At 35.0% G+C, this 16,787-nt stretch overlaps 1 protein-coding gene across 4 annotated transcripts in view; it reads left to right on the top strand.

The window, feature by feature from the left end:
- The window catches only part of ABCD3 (ATP binding cassette subfamily D member 3), a 114,743-nt gene that overhangs the window by 66,587 nt on the left and 31,369 nt on the right, over nt 1-16,787 (top strand). For 3 of the 4 annotated variants that reach the window (XM_060622200.3, XM_060622203.3, XM_060622209.3), the window contains 3 exons: nt 4,665-4,763; nt 8,579-8,667; nt 15,505-15,574. In XM_060622200.3, the coding sequence (XP_060478183.2) occupies nt 4,665-4,763; nt 8,579-8,667; nt 15,505-15,574 (258 nt within the window). The remainder of the gene's footprint in view (nt 1-4,664; nt 4,764-8,578; nt 8,668-15,504; nt 15,575-16,787) is intronic. The other variant, XM_060622211.3, reaches the window with a different exon arrangement.

The raw sequence follows: 16,787 nt of genomic DNA, 5'->3' as shown, positions 1-16,787 counted from the left end.
GTAAAATGTTCTTAACAAAGAAGAAAATGGGAAGAGTTAGACATGACTTATTCCTAGTAAACTCATGCTGGCTTCTAGTAATTAGTGTCTCTTAATGTACCCAGATCTTCCATATAATGTCTGTTCTCTGAATATTCCAGAGATTGATGTCAAAATTGCTGTTCTTTGGTTTCTGTGATCTTTTTCTCTGACTGTGAAGAATGGGACAAGGTTTGTTTATCTCAATGTCTGGCATATTTCCATCTTCATAATCTCATATCTAAATTATATCTGAGTAATCAAACCTTAATTATCTTAGTTATATCTACCATCTGCATCATATCATATCAAGTTCTAGGACATCATTAAAACTTGTCAGTACAGCTAAATTCATTCACTGATTCTTTAATTTCTATTTTTGTATAACTTTTTTTTAGCATATACTTATTTGCTCATTGTATAGTGTGAGCAAGATAACTTTATGTTAGATTAAATAGTTGACAAAGGGATATAATACAGTATGCACACTTATACCACATTTGTAAAATTTATAGGAAGTGAGCACATATACACATATATACATATATGCTGAAATGAAATCTGATGGGATATTTGCCTGGTAGTTGATGTCTCTAAATGATAGGTATAGGCTCCTTATTTTTGCTCTTCAGACTTTTTAATTTTTCTGTAGTTAATGTGTTACTTAGGAGGGAAAGCAGTTAAAAAGGGAATGTTTTTTTCATTGAAATTTTTTTATAATGTTTGGTGGGATGGTACAATTTTCACAAGACATGAGATTTAAGAAGAAGATTTAATAGGGGCGCCTGGGTGGCGCAGTCGGTTAAGCGTCCGACTTCAGCCAGGTCACGATCTCACGGTCCGTGAGTTCGAGCCCCGCGTCAGGCTCTGAGCCCCGCGTCAGGCGCTGGGCTGATGGCTCGGAGCCTGGAGCCTGTTTCCGATTCTGTGTCTCCCTCTCTCTCTCTGCCCCTCCCCCGTTCATGCTCTGTCTCTCTCTGTCCCAAAAATAAAAAAAAAAAATAAAAAAAAAAAAGAAGATTTAATAGAGTTACACAGTAGTATAAAGACATAGTTGAGTTGATTTAAAAATACTTATTTAATTTTGATGGCAGTATACATGACATAAAACTCAAAATATATAAAGGTAAACACAGTACTGTGTTTATGGGGAACCATAAATTCAAATGGAGAATTTAGCATTCCCATGCATGTTTTATACTGATGGGGTGTTTGTATGTATGTGTATCTTCATAAACATTAGTGTAAGTAGAACTATTTTGCATGTTAAAAATTCTATAAATTGAATCATGGATGTATCATTCTACTTTTTTTCAGCTTAATGTTTTTTAGTTTCAATGTTAATGTCTGTGTTGATAGCTGAAGATCTAGTTAATGTAACTGGTCTGTAGTATTTTGTTGTATAAATAGGAGCTGCTTCCTTTTTTACAGGTGTGTAGAATTTTCATTGCATAAATTTTCTATAATTTATATACTATATCATTATTGATGCATATTTAGGTTTTGATTTTATGATAATATACGGTGTGCAGATGTTTTTCATTTATGTGTTTAAGCATATGTGCAGGAACACCAATAGGTTAAGTTCCTAAAAGTAAATATGCTGTGTTATTTTACATTTTACACCCCGTGTACATTTTACATTTTGTTAGTTGCTATTATAGGTATTACATGATAGTCGTATCAATTTGCACTTTCCCAACAATATACCGGAATGCTTACACTCTTGTCAGCGCCATATGACCTTTTATTTTATTTGCTGTTTCAAACATCTGTTTTAGTTCATTCTAGTTCATCTCACCTTTCTAAGTTGATTGGCACATCAGTTGGAACTTCTTTTTGCCCTTTGACCTAGTTGCCTCCTGAGTGTTAGGTACATTATTTTCTGGTTGCATTTTTCTTTCATTATTTAAATGGTCTTTATCTAATGGTTTGCTTTTTCTATAATTTAAGTTTTAAATTTGTAACATCAAAGTGTTTTTTTGTATTTTTAAAGAAATAGTGGGAAGTTCCAGGTGGGGAAAGTCAATTGTGAAATTGAAGTGAATTCATAGGATGGGCTAGTAGTGCTTATGAAATGTACTGTCTCTGTAGATGCTCTCCTTTAGATTGGTTTCAGGTATGAGTTTTATTACGTGTCAAGACTGGTAGAGCATTTTGGTACGTCTTCAGCCTTTCTGAGCCAGCCTTCTAGTCCAGGGGTTTCTTTGCAAAACATGCGGTGATGACTTTAGGAAGTATATATTCAGTTCCTTCATGGCTTGAAATGAAATGCAAATCAAGTCAGGCTTTCAGAAAGCTTATGGGTTAGGAGTGGTGACAATAGGAGCAGTAGTAAAAGAGGAGGAAGAATTATATACCAAGTAGCTGTTAATATTTTAAAGTGCTTCAATGTGACTTTCTCATAACTTTTCTAAAACTGTCCTCATTGTTTTCCCTAGATCGTTTTTTGAAAGCAACTAGAAATAGGTAATCCTCTGTTTAAGTCAGAAGATGGCCATTTAATTTATTACTACTCTGTTTATTCAAGGTATTGACTACATGTGCAGTAAGGTGTGGTAGGGAGGCAGTGACAGGAGGAAAAACTTGAAAGTAGAAGTTTTAACTTTTTTTTTTAAAGGCAGTTGATATCTATTGCCTTGTCTTTATTTTTTTTTCCTATATTTTGTCAGTTGGGGGAAGTAAAAGGGGAGATTTCAGTTGAAGTTGTAGGGTTTAGCTTGAGAAGAATAAGCTAGCTAAAGTAAATAGACTGGGGGCGCCTGAGTGGCTCAGTTGGTTAAGCATCCCACTTTGGCTCAGGTCATGATCTCACGGTTCATGAATTTGAGTCCCACGTTGGGCTTGCTGCTGTCCGTGCAGAGCCTGCTTCAGATTCTCTCTCAGTCTCCTGCCCCTAACCCATTCCTGCTCGCTCTCTCTCAAAAATAAATAAAAACATTAAAAAATATATTAAAAAAAACAAATAGACTGTAAGTAGCACTTTTGGTCTGTTTTACTTACTGGTGTATCCACATCATTCAGAACAGTGCCTGGGACTGAGTGAGTATTGAATGAATGCATGCATGTGTGAATGAAGTAGACTGGGCCTCTAATTCAGTAGAACGAGTTTTGCAACCTTCATAAGGTTTGAAAGACCTAAGCTCTGTTCTAGCAGTAACAGGGTAGGCTGATTGTTACCCATCTTAGTCTTCCTGATGTAACTGTACAAATACAGTGCCTTCAGACTTCCTTTCTTGGTTTACAGTTCTGTAATGCAGTCAGTGCCTGTTAAGATTATATAAATATAAGGCACTTAGCATCTGACATACAGATGGAAGATTATTATTATTCTGATTCAGTATACAAACTATTCATTTCAGGTTCATCAGCTTAGATGAAACATATTTACACTAAAGTTTAACTATAGAATTTACTATACCATGGGTATTGTTTATCAAGAGCCTAGTAGTTAACAAATAAGTAACTTTGATTATGGGAAGTGGGGAAGGGTCTAGGGAGGGGATGGGATCCTTCTGGTGTGTGTTGCCTACTGCAGGAAGTTTCTCCTGTATATTCTTCCAAACAGTCCAGGGGTAATAAAGTAAATAGCCTCTACCATACCCAGTTCATCTTACATTTTCTTTATCCTTGCGAACACTTAAAAGAAGAAATGTCTGAGGATGGTAAGATTAATCACTGCTCTTAAGTTTCTTCAGTGGTTTCCCACTACACTGGCAATAAACTCTAAGTCCTTACTGTGGCCTCAAGGGTCTGTCTTTTGCAGGCCATGTCAACCTCTTCAGCTTTTCTCATTTTTGTTCTCTTTGCTTTAGCATTTCTACACTCTTGCTCTTCGGTGTACGCACTAATTTTAATTCTCAACGCTGGGTTTTTGTGTTTGGTGTTCCCTGTGCTTGACTACCCTCCTGTCCCAAAGTTATCACATGGCTTCACTTTATGTCGCAGCTTAAATGTCACCTCCCCAAAGAGCTCTTGCTTTCATCCTAGCTGAATCCGTCTTTTTCTTCTGGTCCTGCCTAGTGTACCTGTAACAATTTATTGGTTTATTTTTATCTTTATTTCTCCTGTTAGAATGTGAGCTGTAGGAGTAAAGGTACCTTGTCTTAGAGTTTACGAGGAAGAGAGAGTGAGTTGGTAGATTGCATGTTGGAAATGCTAAATGATAAATATAGGAAACTAAAAGTTCCCGGTAATTAATACCAGGAAAATTCCTGTTCAGGATTTTAAAAACATTCTACTGTTAATCAGGAAGTGGATAATAGTAAGTACTTGACCATTTCTTAGCTGTCTCTCTGATCTCATCTTCTGCTTCTATCCTTTGCTTCTATGCTTCTAGTTCCAGCCAGATTGCCATTTCGTTGTTCCTCAAGCATCTAAATGAGCTTTCACCTTGGCATTTTACACTTGCTGTTTCTTCTGCTTGCAGTGTTCTCCCGGATATTCCCGTGGCCCAGAACTTCTCACTTCTTTATTCAGTTTCTGATAACATTTTATTTTCTTGAAAGCATGTTTGAAGAGCAGTGCAAGTTTGTACTCTCTGAATGCAATATCCATTTTGATAATTGTTATTACTGACTTCGATGAAATGTGGTTCTTTAATCTTATTTGTTATAAATATCTTAACTTTTTTCGTTTTAATGTAGAAAGAGGGGAAAAAAGAGCGAGCTGTGGTGGACAAGGTGTTTCTTTTAAGACTCACACGGATTCTGAAAATCATGGTCCCTAGAACATTTTGTAAAGAGGTAAGTCTTATGAAATTATATTGTTTAACTTTTGAGGTTACATGAGATCAGACCAATAGCTTTTGTTATTCTACAGGTCAGATGTTTTCTGTGTAGGTAATGAAGACTCCTACTAAATTTTAATTTTTTTTTAATCATCTCCTGTCATGTAAGTACTCTTGTTGTTTGGTGCCAATTTTTAAATAGTTTTCTCTTGTTTATGAAATATTCATTATATTTTGTGTGACATGCTAGGTAGAGTACTTCACTGCAGCTACCTTAAATGGTGTTGTATTTTTTAATTAATTAATTTGAGGGAGAAAGAGAGGGTGCGTGTGCACTTGAGCTGGGGAGGGGCAGGGAGAGGGGAGGGGGGAGAGAGAGAGAGAGAGAGAGAGAGAAAGAGAGAAAGAGAAAGAGAAAGAATGAATATCCTAAACAATCTTGGAGGAGCCTGGTACGGGGCTTAATCCCATGACCGTGAGACCATGAGCTGTGCTGAAGTTGAGTCAGATGCTTAACCAACTGAGCCACCCAAGTGCCCCCGTATTGTTTTCTTATAGCTAAATTCTGTTAATAAAAACAAGATTAAATTTAGAAAGACAAACATTTTTATATCATTGAGATATTAACAAGTCACATTGATTTATGGATGGAGTATGTTTGAGGGTTATGCTTTTGTATTTGATTAAATATGTTTTTGAGATGCCCAAAATGATATATGAATTTTCCCAGTAGTTTCAGTAAGTGAGCTGGTTCTAGGAATAAATTTTTATTATCTTTTCCTTTGCCCTTTTAATCAGTATTACCTTTATCATTATTTGAGGAGTATTTTTAATGATTAAAAAATAAGATAATGCTGTGTTCTCCATCTTTAGTCACCGTCTGTACCACTAGAAATATCATTACCTTTCACTCTCTTTCCCATAATTCATCTTTTCAGTCACTGGGATTGGATCATTTTTCATTCTGAATATTCTTAACCTGGATATTGTAGTGTTCTTTAGTTAGTTTCACTTCAAAGAAGCTCCCCTTTTTATCTTCTCTGCCAAATTTATTTTCTCGAAACGTGTTTTCCGTTGTTCACATTTTAAAAACCATTAGCCTTATAATCTGTGAATAGCAAGAAAAAGATAGGAAGTTCCCAGTGCACTGTAATCCCCAAAGAGAATGCACATTCCTTCGTCACACTGGACTTGCTCTCTTTCTACTTCACTTTGGCATGGTGGCTTGTGGATTCCACCGTTACGCAACTGTAAAAAATAATTTAGTAGCATTTTTTCCCCCAAATAAGATAGAGATAATGCATGTTCCTTGAAGAAAAATTGGAAAATGCAGGTAGATTTTTTTCTTCTTGGTACCTATTAGCCTCTCAGAACTTCTGTTGTTATTTTGGTGTATAGTACATATTTTAATAAAAATGAGATCACACTGACACTTTTTAAATCTGCTCCTTTCTTTATTTTTAAATGTTTTGTAGGGTAAGTCACAACCTGACTTTGACCTGTCTTTCAGTATCATCTGCTTAGAATATTCTTTGCTATTTTGTAGTCAGGCTCTGTGCTCTTGTGCTTTCATGACCTCATGTCTATGACATCCTGCCCTCTACCCCAGCAAAAACAGATATTGATAAAAAGTAGCTTAATGCTCAGTATCTTCTTGTGAAGTTTTCTCATTCTCCAACCACCTGACTGAAGAATTCTTATTTAAAATACAAACTTCTCTGGAAAGATTTGTATATTCCCCTCTTATGAGTTAGCAGTTCAGTACTTATTTGACCTTTTAGCAAGGGTTTGCTGAGCATAAAATGAATGTGAGACATTGGATGGGTCTCCGGGAATTAGTAAGGAAGATAAGAAGGGCCTAAATTGGCCAACCTCGCAGCTTTGTCTAGGCCTAGCCATGCTGCAGAGTCATTTTGCACACTATCTTTGAGAAATATAAAAATCCAAGTTTAACCCCAGTTCACCAAAGTGAAGTAAACTCCCATAGAAATCACAGGAGATTGGAAGTAGGGATAGAGAGACTAACTGATTTAGGAAATAGAGAAATGATAATACTGCATATGGATATATGGAAGTTGATCTATATCATGAGGTAAAGGACTGCCTAAATCAGTGCAGATCTTTAGTTTATGACATGTTCACAGACCCATTAACCGTGGGAATAGTAGTGATTCTAAGGACTTCTTTGTAGAAAGGTGCTTCAGGAGTGTCAGTAATCAAAGTTTGCCAGATTTTGCTAAAGTGAGCCAAGTCAGGTGGGTACTTATTTCAGGGAAAAATTAAGCCAAGAGCATAAAATGAAGGAAAAAAGAAACTATCTTTGTCTAGTGTTTCCTTTATATGTCAGTGATTAATTTAGGATTGAAATTGTGTTTAAGATCTGAATTGAAAGTTAGCATTACAGTTAAAGTGACATCTGCCCATAGTGTTTATTGAAATGAAGAGATTCTTCTGTTGCCAGTTGCATACCTAACTTTCAGATGGTGGCGAGTGTAGGAAGATGGTATCTTTGCTTTCTGGCAGATGTTGGGGTAGCAGCTTTCACTGCTCAGTTACACAGACTTTCTTTGACATTGTCTTTTCTTGTGGTTTCGTTGTTCTGTGTTTATGACTCCCTGCCTCGTCTTCACGGAAAGTGCTGTATTTTGAGTACCTTCACCTTTTTAAAAAACTATTTGTTTTGTAAAAGTTACATAAATAATAGTTGCAGTTGCCACTCGACTCCATATCTTTAACTTTAAATACATTATCCAACAAATGTCCCTGCTGCCACATGTCCTCTTCCCTGACTTGAGCTTCTATGTTACTGTCATTATTCCTCCAGTTTAGAAGATTTAAGTGGGGTCAGCTTTGAATGGTGTGTGTGTTGGAGGTTGGAGGGTAGGCTCTCATCTCGCAGAGAGAGTTGACTCCTCACTCAGTCTCTCATCTTTTCCCCTCGGTGATCTGTTTTCCACAGCATTGTTTAAGTAACGTCCCCTAAATGACACTTTTTCACATTTTGTTCTACTTAGAGGCTTACAGTAGCTTAATTCTGGTAAATTCTGCTGGATATGCAATACCATTATTCATACGGTTTTAATCTATTTTCTGTTTCCCATTAAATCCTTCATCTTTCTTTACTCATAATCCTCATTCTCTCCTTTGTTTTCCTTGGTCTGTTTGATTTGTTCCTAATGTCATAACCCTCTTTTGCCACCCCAGGCCTTCCTGTCCTGCCACTTATCACATGAAGCGATGGAAATATACTTGTCTCCTATGCTCTGTTTTCTTATTTTTTATTTCTTATTTTATATGTAAATCTTATTTTATTTCTTATTTTATGTGTAAATAACTAAGTTGAGGGCAGGGGCAGTATTAGAGATTTTTCTAACAAATTGAACCAAATTTATTCCATTAGGCAAACTTTTAGCCTTTAATATGTGTTAGTTATTTAACTGTACATTAACAGTTACTGTCCTTTTTCTTTATTACACTTGTATATTCACAGTACAGGACAATCATAATACACTGTGCCTCAGGTAATTTAAGTTCTACTGCTACCTTCTGTTATTGGCTAATTGTATGAAGGGAAGTCGTTTGACCTGCCTGGGATTCACTTTGAATTCTGGATGACAGAGTTAGATTAAATGATTTTAAGGCTTTTTTCATTTGTATTTTTAAATTCTTTTAAAATTATATTTAAAAATTACCTGTAGGTAAAATGTCAGCTACTGTATTAAAGCTAGAATAAAGATTTGAATTTAGAAATCAAAAATCTTTACCAAAATAATGTTTCTTTTAACCTTTAAAAATGCATTTATTTAATTTACTGTGCCTGGTTTATTTTAGACAGGTTACTTGATACTTATTGCTGTTATGCTGGTGTCTCGAACATACTGTGATGTTTGGATGATTCAAAATGGGACACTCATTGAAAGGTACTTTTCTATTCACCTTCCTCCTATATGTATAAAATACTAATTTGTCTCCTATATAACATTATCTTAAGCAAGAAATAGATTCTAAATTACATATAAATATTTAACTCAGGTGATGTATTTGTTCATTTACTTAAATGAGTGTTTCCCATGTGCCAGGCACCACGCTACTCTGTGATAGGGATATATTGGTGAACAGGAGAGACCCTGTACCAAGCCCTGCAGAGCTGACAGTTTATACAGGGCTCGGGACAAATAAACAAATTAAAAGGCAGTGTATTAAATGCTGTAATAGGGGTTTAAAAAAGTCACCAAGTTGGATATTTGAAATTAATCAGATAATTTGGAGGAAAAGATCAGAGCATTTCAGGGAATCACATTGAGAATGTTTACTGGAAAGAAGAAAACAATTCTTAGACATTTTCTTCAATTTTTGAAGTTAGTGCTTTATTGTGTTTTTTTCAATATAGCCTTTCTGTATATTATCACTACATGTGATCATTTTGAATTTAAAAACAGTAACAGCTGGGATATTAACATTTATCTTAATAAAGATTTTACTCCTTATGATACCAATTTGAACATCAGAGTAAAATATTTTTCTTGGAATTCTATTTCCTAGTGTGCAATATTTTATCGGAGAATTTCTTAAAGTACTTAATTAATCTAAATTAATTCGTTCATTTTGAATGACAGTACTTAAAATTTTTTAATGTTCCCAAATTTTGAAATAAGGGTTGATTTTTTTTTTTTTTTCTTTCTCGATTTGTTTCTCAGGATTTATAGGATGAGAAAGAATGCTTTGTGCCCTTGTTTTGACTCATCTCTCTAGGAGAATACAGAAAGTCATTTGCAAAGGACTAAAGCCCCAACTACACGCCTTAGAACATGCGTAATTGTGTGGGCTCTTGTAGTCGACACAGGTCTCCCTGAAACCTGTGGTTAGTCCCCTGTCTTTTTCTTTTAATCAGAGTAGTACGTGAATAGCTTAAAAAGGAGTACATGAACTGGACTTAGTCATGAACACACTAGTCCTGTGCCCCATTCTTCCACTTTAACTGTCGCTCCCAGAGTCAGTTCTTTTCTTTTCTTTTGTTTTTACCATTTCATCTCTGTCTCTGCGTTTCAATGTAACTTACGTTACTGTCCTAGGTTTTTCAGTGTTAGAGAACATGCATTTATTTCCTACTTTGGAAGATGAGAATTTGCTCTTTTATACTCCTACCCGTGCTCACCCTCTCATGTTCTACCTTATTTATTAAGTTAGAATTTATTGTTTACGTGATTTTGACTGTTTACCGCTGAGCTACATGCTGCACTTTGGTAGTTTCTTTTATGTACAACTTTTTGTTTTTCCTGGCATTTAAAAATCACAAGTTTTTGTTTGTTTGCCTTAGTTCTTTGCCTACTTCTTACTAATTCGGCTCAGACTTCCTGACAAACTGTAAAATCTTTACAGTGTTGTAATATGGTCCTGCACACCAGGATTTGATTTTTATCTCTATTTCCACTGCGCCTCATACCTCTTGTCAATTTCTTGTCTTCCTGCTCTACTCAGTATTGATTGCACTTTAGGCTCACTAAATAGCAGTCCTTTTTGAATTTGCTTTTATCATGATCTTGGGAATTTCCTTTATCTTTCTCTTTTGTATTAAATAACCTGTTTTCTGAATCCTTTGTCTCCCTCTTCCTTAGTTTACTTTCTCATTTTGGCAGGTGCAGTCTTTTTCTGAGAAAGGATACCAGGGAAGTAAATTTTTGAGGCCTTCCTTGTAGATCTGATAGTCTTTCTTCTCCTCTTAAACTTGACTGATAATTTAGCTATTAATGCATTCCAACTTGGAATTCATTTTTTGTTAGAATTTTGAAAACATCACCTGTTTGTTGTCTTCTGTAGAGCTTGGCAGTTCTCAACCTTGGTTGCAGGATGATTTGAATCATCTGGGGAATTTTGAGAAGGAATAATATCTGGGCTCACCCCTACACATTCTGATTCAACTAGTCATTACTTTTTGAAACATCCCAGTGATTCTAATTTGCAGCCATGGTTAAACACTGCTGGTCTAGCTGCCATGTTGGGTGTGGAGGCCCATTCTTGTGCAGATTGCCCTTCCTTGGCAGTACATCTATTTTAAGTCCCTATGGAAGCTTTTATTATCATTTTTTTATTGTTCATGTATTGCTGGTATTTGGGAATTTTACTGAATATTGCTGTGAATTTTTTTTTTCATTGTTCTGGGCACTAGATGGGCCTTTTTCTCCCCTCCCCTCCCCAGGTAGGCTTCATGCCCAGCGCAGAGTCTAACGGTGGGGCTTGAACTCACAACCCTGAGATCAAGACCTGAGCTGAGATCTAGTCAGATGCTTAAGTGACTGAGCCACCCAGGTGTCCCACTAGGTGGGTTCTTTTCTTTCTTTCTTTAAAATGTATTTATTTATTTTTGAAAGAGACAGAGCGAGCAGGCAAGGGGCAGAGAGAGAGGGAGAATTCCAAGCAGGTCCCAAGCGCTGTCAGCACAGAGCCTGATGCAGGGTTCGAACTCACAAACTGTGAGATCATGACCTGAGCTGAAACCAAGAGCCAGATGCTTAATTGACTGAGCCACCCACGCATCCCATAGGTGAGCTTTTTTTTCAATTTGAGGAACTCATTCTGCATTCTGAGATATTTTCTTGTGCTTTTCAAAAATTTTTTTCTCTCCCTTTTTTCTGGAATCCTTATTACTTGAGTGTTGGAACCCTAGACTGATCATCTGATTCTTATAATTTCTCTACTGTTTTCATCTCTGACATTTTCAAGGAAATTTCCTTTTACTGTATCATCCAGTGAATCTGTATTTGTCATAATTTTATTTCCAAGAGTTATCTTTTTGTATGGATGTTCATTTTTAGAGCAGTCATTCTTTCAAGTGTGTGACTTTCTTTCCTTCTTTCTTTCCTCCCTTCTTCCTTTCTTTCCTTCCTTTTCTTTCTCTTTCTCTTCTCTCTCTCTCTCTCTCTCTCTCTCTCTCTCTCTCTTTCTCTCTCTGTCTGTTCTCTCTCACTGTCACTCTCACTCTCTCCCTGTCTCCCTGCATTGTTTCTGTTTCCTTCTTGGCCCTTTGTTCTCATCTTTGTTGTTTATGTTAGCAACTCTGTCACTCTTGCCTCTCTATTCACATTTAAAAGTGAGGGCTGAAGGAAGCCAAGTTGAGGGCTTATTGAAGGTCTGGTCTTCCTGAATAGTGTTTTAAACAGACAGTCTGGTCATTTTTGTGTGTGTACCCTAGTGAGGAATTCACTAAAAAATTCTAAGAAGTTTGTCATAAACATAAGTGTTTATTCATTGCTGCTAGCATATCAGCTTTGGAGGATCAATTTTATTGCTAAGTTCTGTTTATATGGGCTGTGTGCCTAAGTAATTTGAGTCTTTTGTATAACGTAGAGAAGAGATTTATACCCTTTTACATGATTGTAGAATTTATAGTTTTTCCTTTGATGACTTTATTATCTAAATGCCATATCTATTAATAAAAATACAGTCTCACCAATTACAGCATTGTTAAATACTTACAGCAAAAAATGTGCAGGTTATATACACTATGAATTTATTAGCTATCTGTGTAGAAAGTTACATATTATATATAAATAACCTTGCACAACCTTGGTATAGTATAGGAGAAGTAGTTTATTTCGTAAACTTTTTTCCCCTTTTATTTACATTTTGTGATTTCACGTTTTGTAATCTAAAATAATATTTGCTCTTATAAACTATGGATTTCCAACTTTAACTGAATAGACACTGATACTAGTTTTCTCACAGACTTAATGCCCTGGAGAAAATGCATTGCCAAGAGTAGGTGGTACATTATTTGGTGATGATGGACAGGAGGAAGATTATTATCTGGCATAAGCCAGCTTATAATTCTGTTAGATAGAGTAATCAATTTGTTGGGTACTCAGTTTTAAAATGTAGTTTTGAGATGTAGAAAAAAAATGAAAAACAAAACTACTTAAGGGTTTCTAAATAACATATTATTTTGATACTATTTAAACGTACAGAAGAGTTGCAAGAACAGTGCAAGGAGCTTCCTTACACTCTTAACCCATATTCATCAATTGTGAAATGGCCATTTTAAAGTTAATTGTTAATTTTCTCCTTGATAAATATTTTTGAGCTTCTATGTATGAGATCTTTGATCTTTGGTTAAATTTAACATCTTTAAATGTGAATTCATAATATGAAAGTTTTATTTGAAAAATAACACATTCCTCTAACTCGGTACTAATGCCACATTGTAGATTGGTTTATCTGTCTTTTCCTTTTTGCCTCTGCCACGGAGGTTTAGATTCATGTATTTCTCCTAAAAAAAAAAAAAAAAAAGAGTCTCAAAAAGACTCATGATGGTCCTTAATGTACATTTTAATATCCCTTACATGTTTATTTGTTAGCAGTGGCTAAAAGCTTTAGAGTATGGGCACATTTTAACAGGACAGACTCCTTCTTTAAGGTAGAGACTGGTAATTCCATGATTTGAAGGAGAATCCTTCATACCTTGTTGCTGCTATAGTGGAATCATAAAGATATATTTTATTTTCACCCAGGCTACAGGCAACATTTTAAAATCACCAAATCATCATTTATAAAAGGCTTAAATGTTTTGGAAGTAATAATGATGTAAATAAACTGTAAAATTATTCTTTATTATTATTTTTCCTTTGCAGTGGAATAATAAGCAGAAATAAGGCTTTATTCAAGAAACCATTTTTTAAATTTATAGCTGCTACTCCAATGGTAAACCATTGCTGAATGATAGCATGTGCTTTACCAAGTTTTATAATCTTGTGTGTTTCACAGCTTGGGCTAAAGCTAAAGCACTTTGGTTTTATGTAAAGTTTGGTTCAAGTCATTTTAATTTAAACCTCTAAACTTTTTGTACTGTCTTAATTGCTTCTTGTTTTTAATATTCTTTTAAAAAAATTTTTTTAATGTTTATTTTTGAGAGAGAGAGAGAGACAGAGACAGAGCATGAGTGGGGGAGGAGCAGAGAGAGAGGGAGACACAAAACAGGCTCCAGGCTCAGAGCTGCCAGCACGGAGCCCGACGCAGGGCTCGAACTCACGAACGGTCAGATCATGACCTGAGCTGAAGTCGGATGCTTAACTGACTAAGCCACCCAGACGCCCCTTTAATTTTCTTGTTTCTACAAACATTTTTATATGATTCTATTTTAGCTTTTTCTAGTTCAACATAAAATTAAAAAACAAATTGTTTAGCACTTCTATCAAATTTGGACTATTAATTTTTTATCAGTCTAAAGGAGCATTTCCCTAAGTATGTCCTGTCTATGTATGACAGAGGAGATGCTACACGCTATAGAACTGTCTTAAAAGAGTTTCAGTGCAACACGTCATACTGTAAGAGCTTTGAGAAGACCTTTTTATAAAGACATTTGCTAGCTTTGTTTAGCTCAGATTTTCCAAATTTATTTGACCATACAACTTTTTTGCTCTAAAAGACCAGTTAACATTACATGGCATTATTCACCTATTCCCTCATAAAAATAAAATTATTACCATATCATTTTTTTGTGGTGTGGAGCTAGGTTTTGTTTTGTTTTGTTTTTCCGGTTATTTTGAAAGAGCAGAAGAGGGGCAGAGAGAGAGAAAATCCCAAGCAGACCCTGTGCTGTCAGCATGGAACCCAACTCTGGGCTTGATTCCACAAACTGAGATCATGACCTAAGCCAAAATCAAGAGTCAGATGCTTAACTGACTGAGCCACCCAGGTCCCCGTGGAGCTAGGTTAAATCATTTAGCCTATATATTTAAATATATATTATATATTTAAATATATAATATATATTTATTTAAATATATTTAAATTCAAAATATATTTTACTTATATTTGAATATTAATAAATACTATTTGAGAAAAGAGTGTGTGACCAAAGAAGTTCTATCATTTTAGTAGATCACAGACATAAGGTACTCAGAGATCCTTTACTTATATGATAGTTTTCAAAAAAGTAGTGGAACCCTTACTTTGAATAAGTTCTTAATGGATATTTTTAGAACAGATAAATATGTAAAACAAATGAACGTAAAAGAAGAGTTGGTTTAGTTTAAGTGTGTTAACACCTCTGAAGCCTCTGCAAAACCATCCTGAGGCTCTGAGGAACCCCACTAATCTACTTTCTGATTTATCATTTAGTCCTGGGGTCAGCAAACAAGCCTCCACAGGACAAATCCCACTGCCATCTGCTTTGGAAAATTTTATTAGGACACAGCCAGTCTCATTCTTGGCTGTTTTTGCTTCTGCATTTGCAGAATTGAGTAGTTGGAACAGAGACCTTCCTGCCCACGAAAGCTTAAAATATTTACTCTTGACCTTTTGCAGTGAGTTTGCTGATCTGTCGTTAGTCTGTCTCTGCAATTAGTTCATACAAATGAGAATCATGGTATTAAAATATTTAAAAACAAAGAAATACTAGCTTATTTCATCCATAATAACCCATTCCTGACTCTATAAAGTTAATTGTTTTGCCATCTAAGCTCCTTTTGTGGCAGTTTAAGCCTTTTTTTAAATTGCCATTTTTACTAAGGAAAGAACTAAGGAAATTATTCGTATTTGATTTTGCCATTTATAGAGGGATTTCAGGCAGCCTATGTAAAATGATTAAATTTCAAAAGTTAGAAACATGTTTTTGCAAGAAAATGTTTTTCAGCACCTTTTTTTCTTAATTGATTCTTTTGAGTCAATAAAAATTTCCAAGAGTAATTTTAGAGCTTTACAGGGTTTTTAGTGTGAAAGATTGCTTCTTTTGCAACTAATGCATTGCATGTGGTGGTTTGCAGTGGTATCATTGGTCGTAGCAGGAAAGATTTCAAGAGATACTTATTCAACTTCATCGCTGCCATGCCTCTCGTAAGTGTAATTCTTTAAAAATCTTTACATACAGACAAATTTGTATCTTACTAAAATCTTCAAAGATTTGTTTGTACTTCTTAACTTTAAAGATTTATGGCAAGTTCCTATTCCGAGTTTAGTTTTGTAACTTACAGCAGAATCTTTCAATGTAAACCTTTATCCTAGATAGAAAAATAAATTGGATTGATGTGTGTGTGTGTGTTGTTTTTTTTTTTTTTTAACCTTTAGGCCAGGGTATCTCTGATGTTTAGTAGCATTGCACTTGATGGTAGTAGTGCCCCTCCCCCAGTTTTGATGACCAAGTATGTCTCTAGGACATTGCCATATGTTCCATGGAGGCTGGGGTGGGGGTAGGCACGGTGGCAAAATCACCCTGGTTGAGAACCATTGCTTTAGGCCATTTATAGTAACTTGAACCACTGATGTAGTTTAAGTTAAATTGGATTTATTTATTTATTTGTTTGTTTGTTTAAAATGGGAATTTATTATCTATATATTAAAAATAAAGGTCAGTGTTTGGTTTAAATCATAAGTGATTTTCTTAGCTTGGTTCTTTATTGTCACTATAAGAATTTTAATATAAATATATCAGTGAAAAAAACTTGATTGTAAAATCCAGTTAATCAGAAAATATGTCAGATTTAATAAAGCTTGAGAAATATACATACATGGCTTTTAGACCTTTAAGAAATTGAGATAAGTAGTATAGATATCAGTAAAAGGTTGAGATTCAGTAGGCGGCCAGTGTTTTCTTGAGAAAATGTTCATGTAAATGAGTTTGGAACTGTGGAAGAATTAATTTATTAATTTTAATATAATGATGGAAAAGAGAAATAAAGATGACTCTAGAAATACTCTGGAAATGGTATTAGTTGGTGTGAAACTTAGAGTACTTTTTTTTAACAAATGCAAATGAAAATAGAATTTCATTGTCTAGGGTTGTCAGTGCTTGTAGTAGGAAACAAAATATAAACGCAAATGTCAGGACTCCTTTACATTGGATACAAAGGTGACAGATTAGGCTTTTTGTTTGTTTACAAAAAAAGTAGCAAGGTGCTTCTCATAATTGATGATACTAACATATTCTAAAATTGAGTGTCAAGTTAGGTTTTAATAATATATCACGATAGTATAGCCAATTGCATTTGGTTTAGCATATTGTCTTTGTATCTTTGTAAACTCTAAGTAAAACAGAACTGAAGTACATCAG

Source organism: Panthera onca, chromosome C1 (assembly GCF_046562875.1).
Source record: "Panthera onca isolate mPanOnc1 chromosome C1, mPanOnc1 haplotype 2, whole genome shotgun sequence".
Lineage (NCBI taxonomy): Eukaryota > Metazoa > Chordata > Mammalia > Carnivora > Felidae > Panthera > Panthera onca.
Note: the sequence above shows the minus strand (reverse complement) of the source record. Positions and strands in the feature narration are given on the sequence as shown.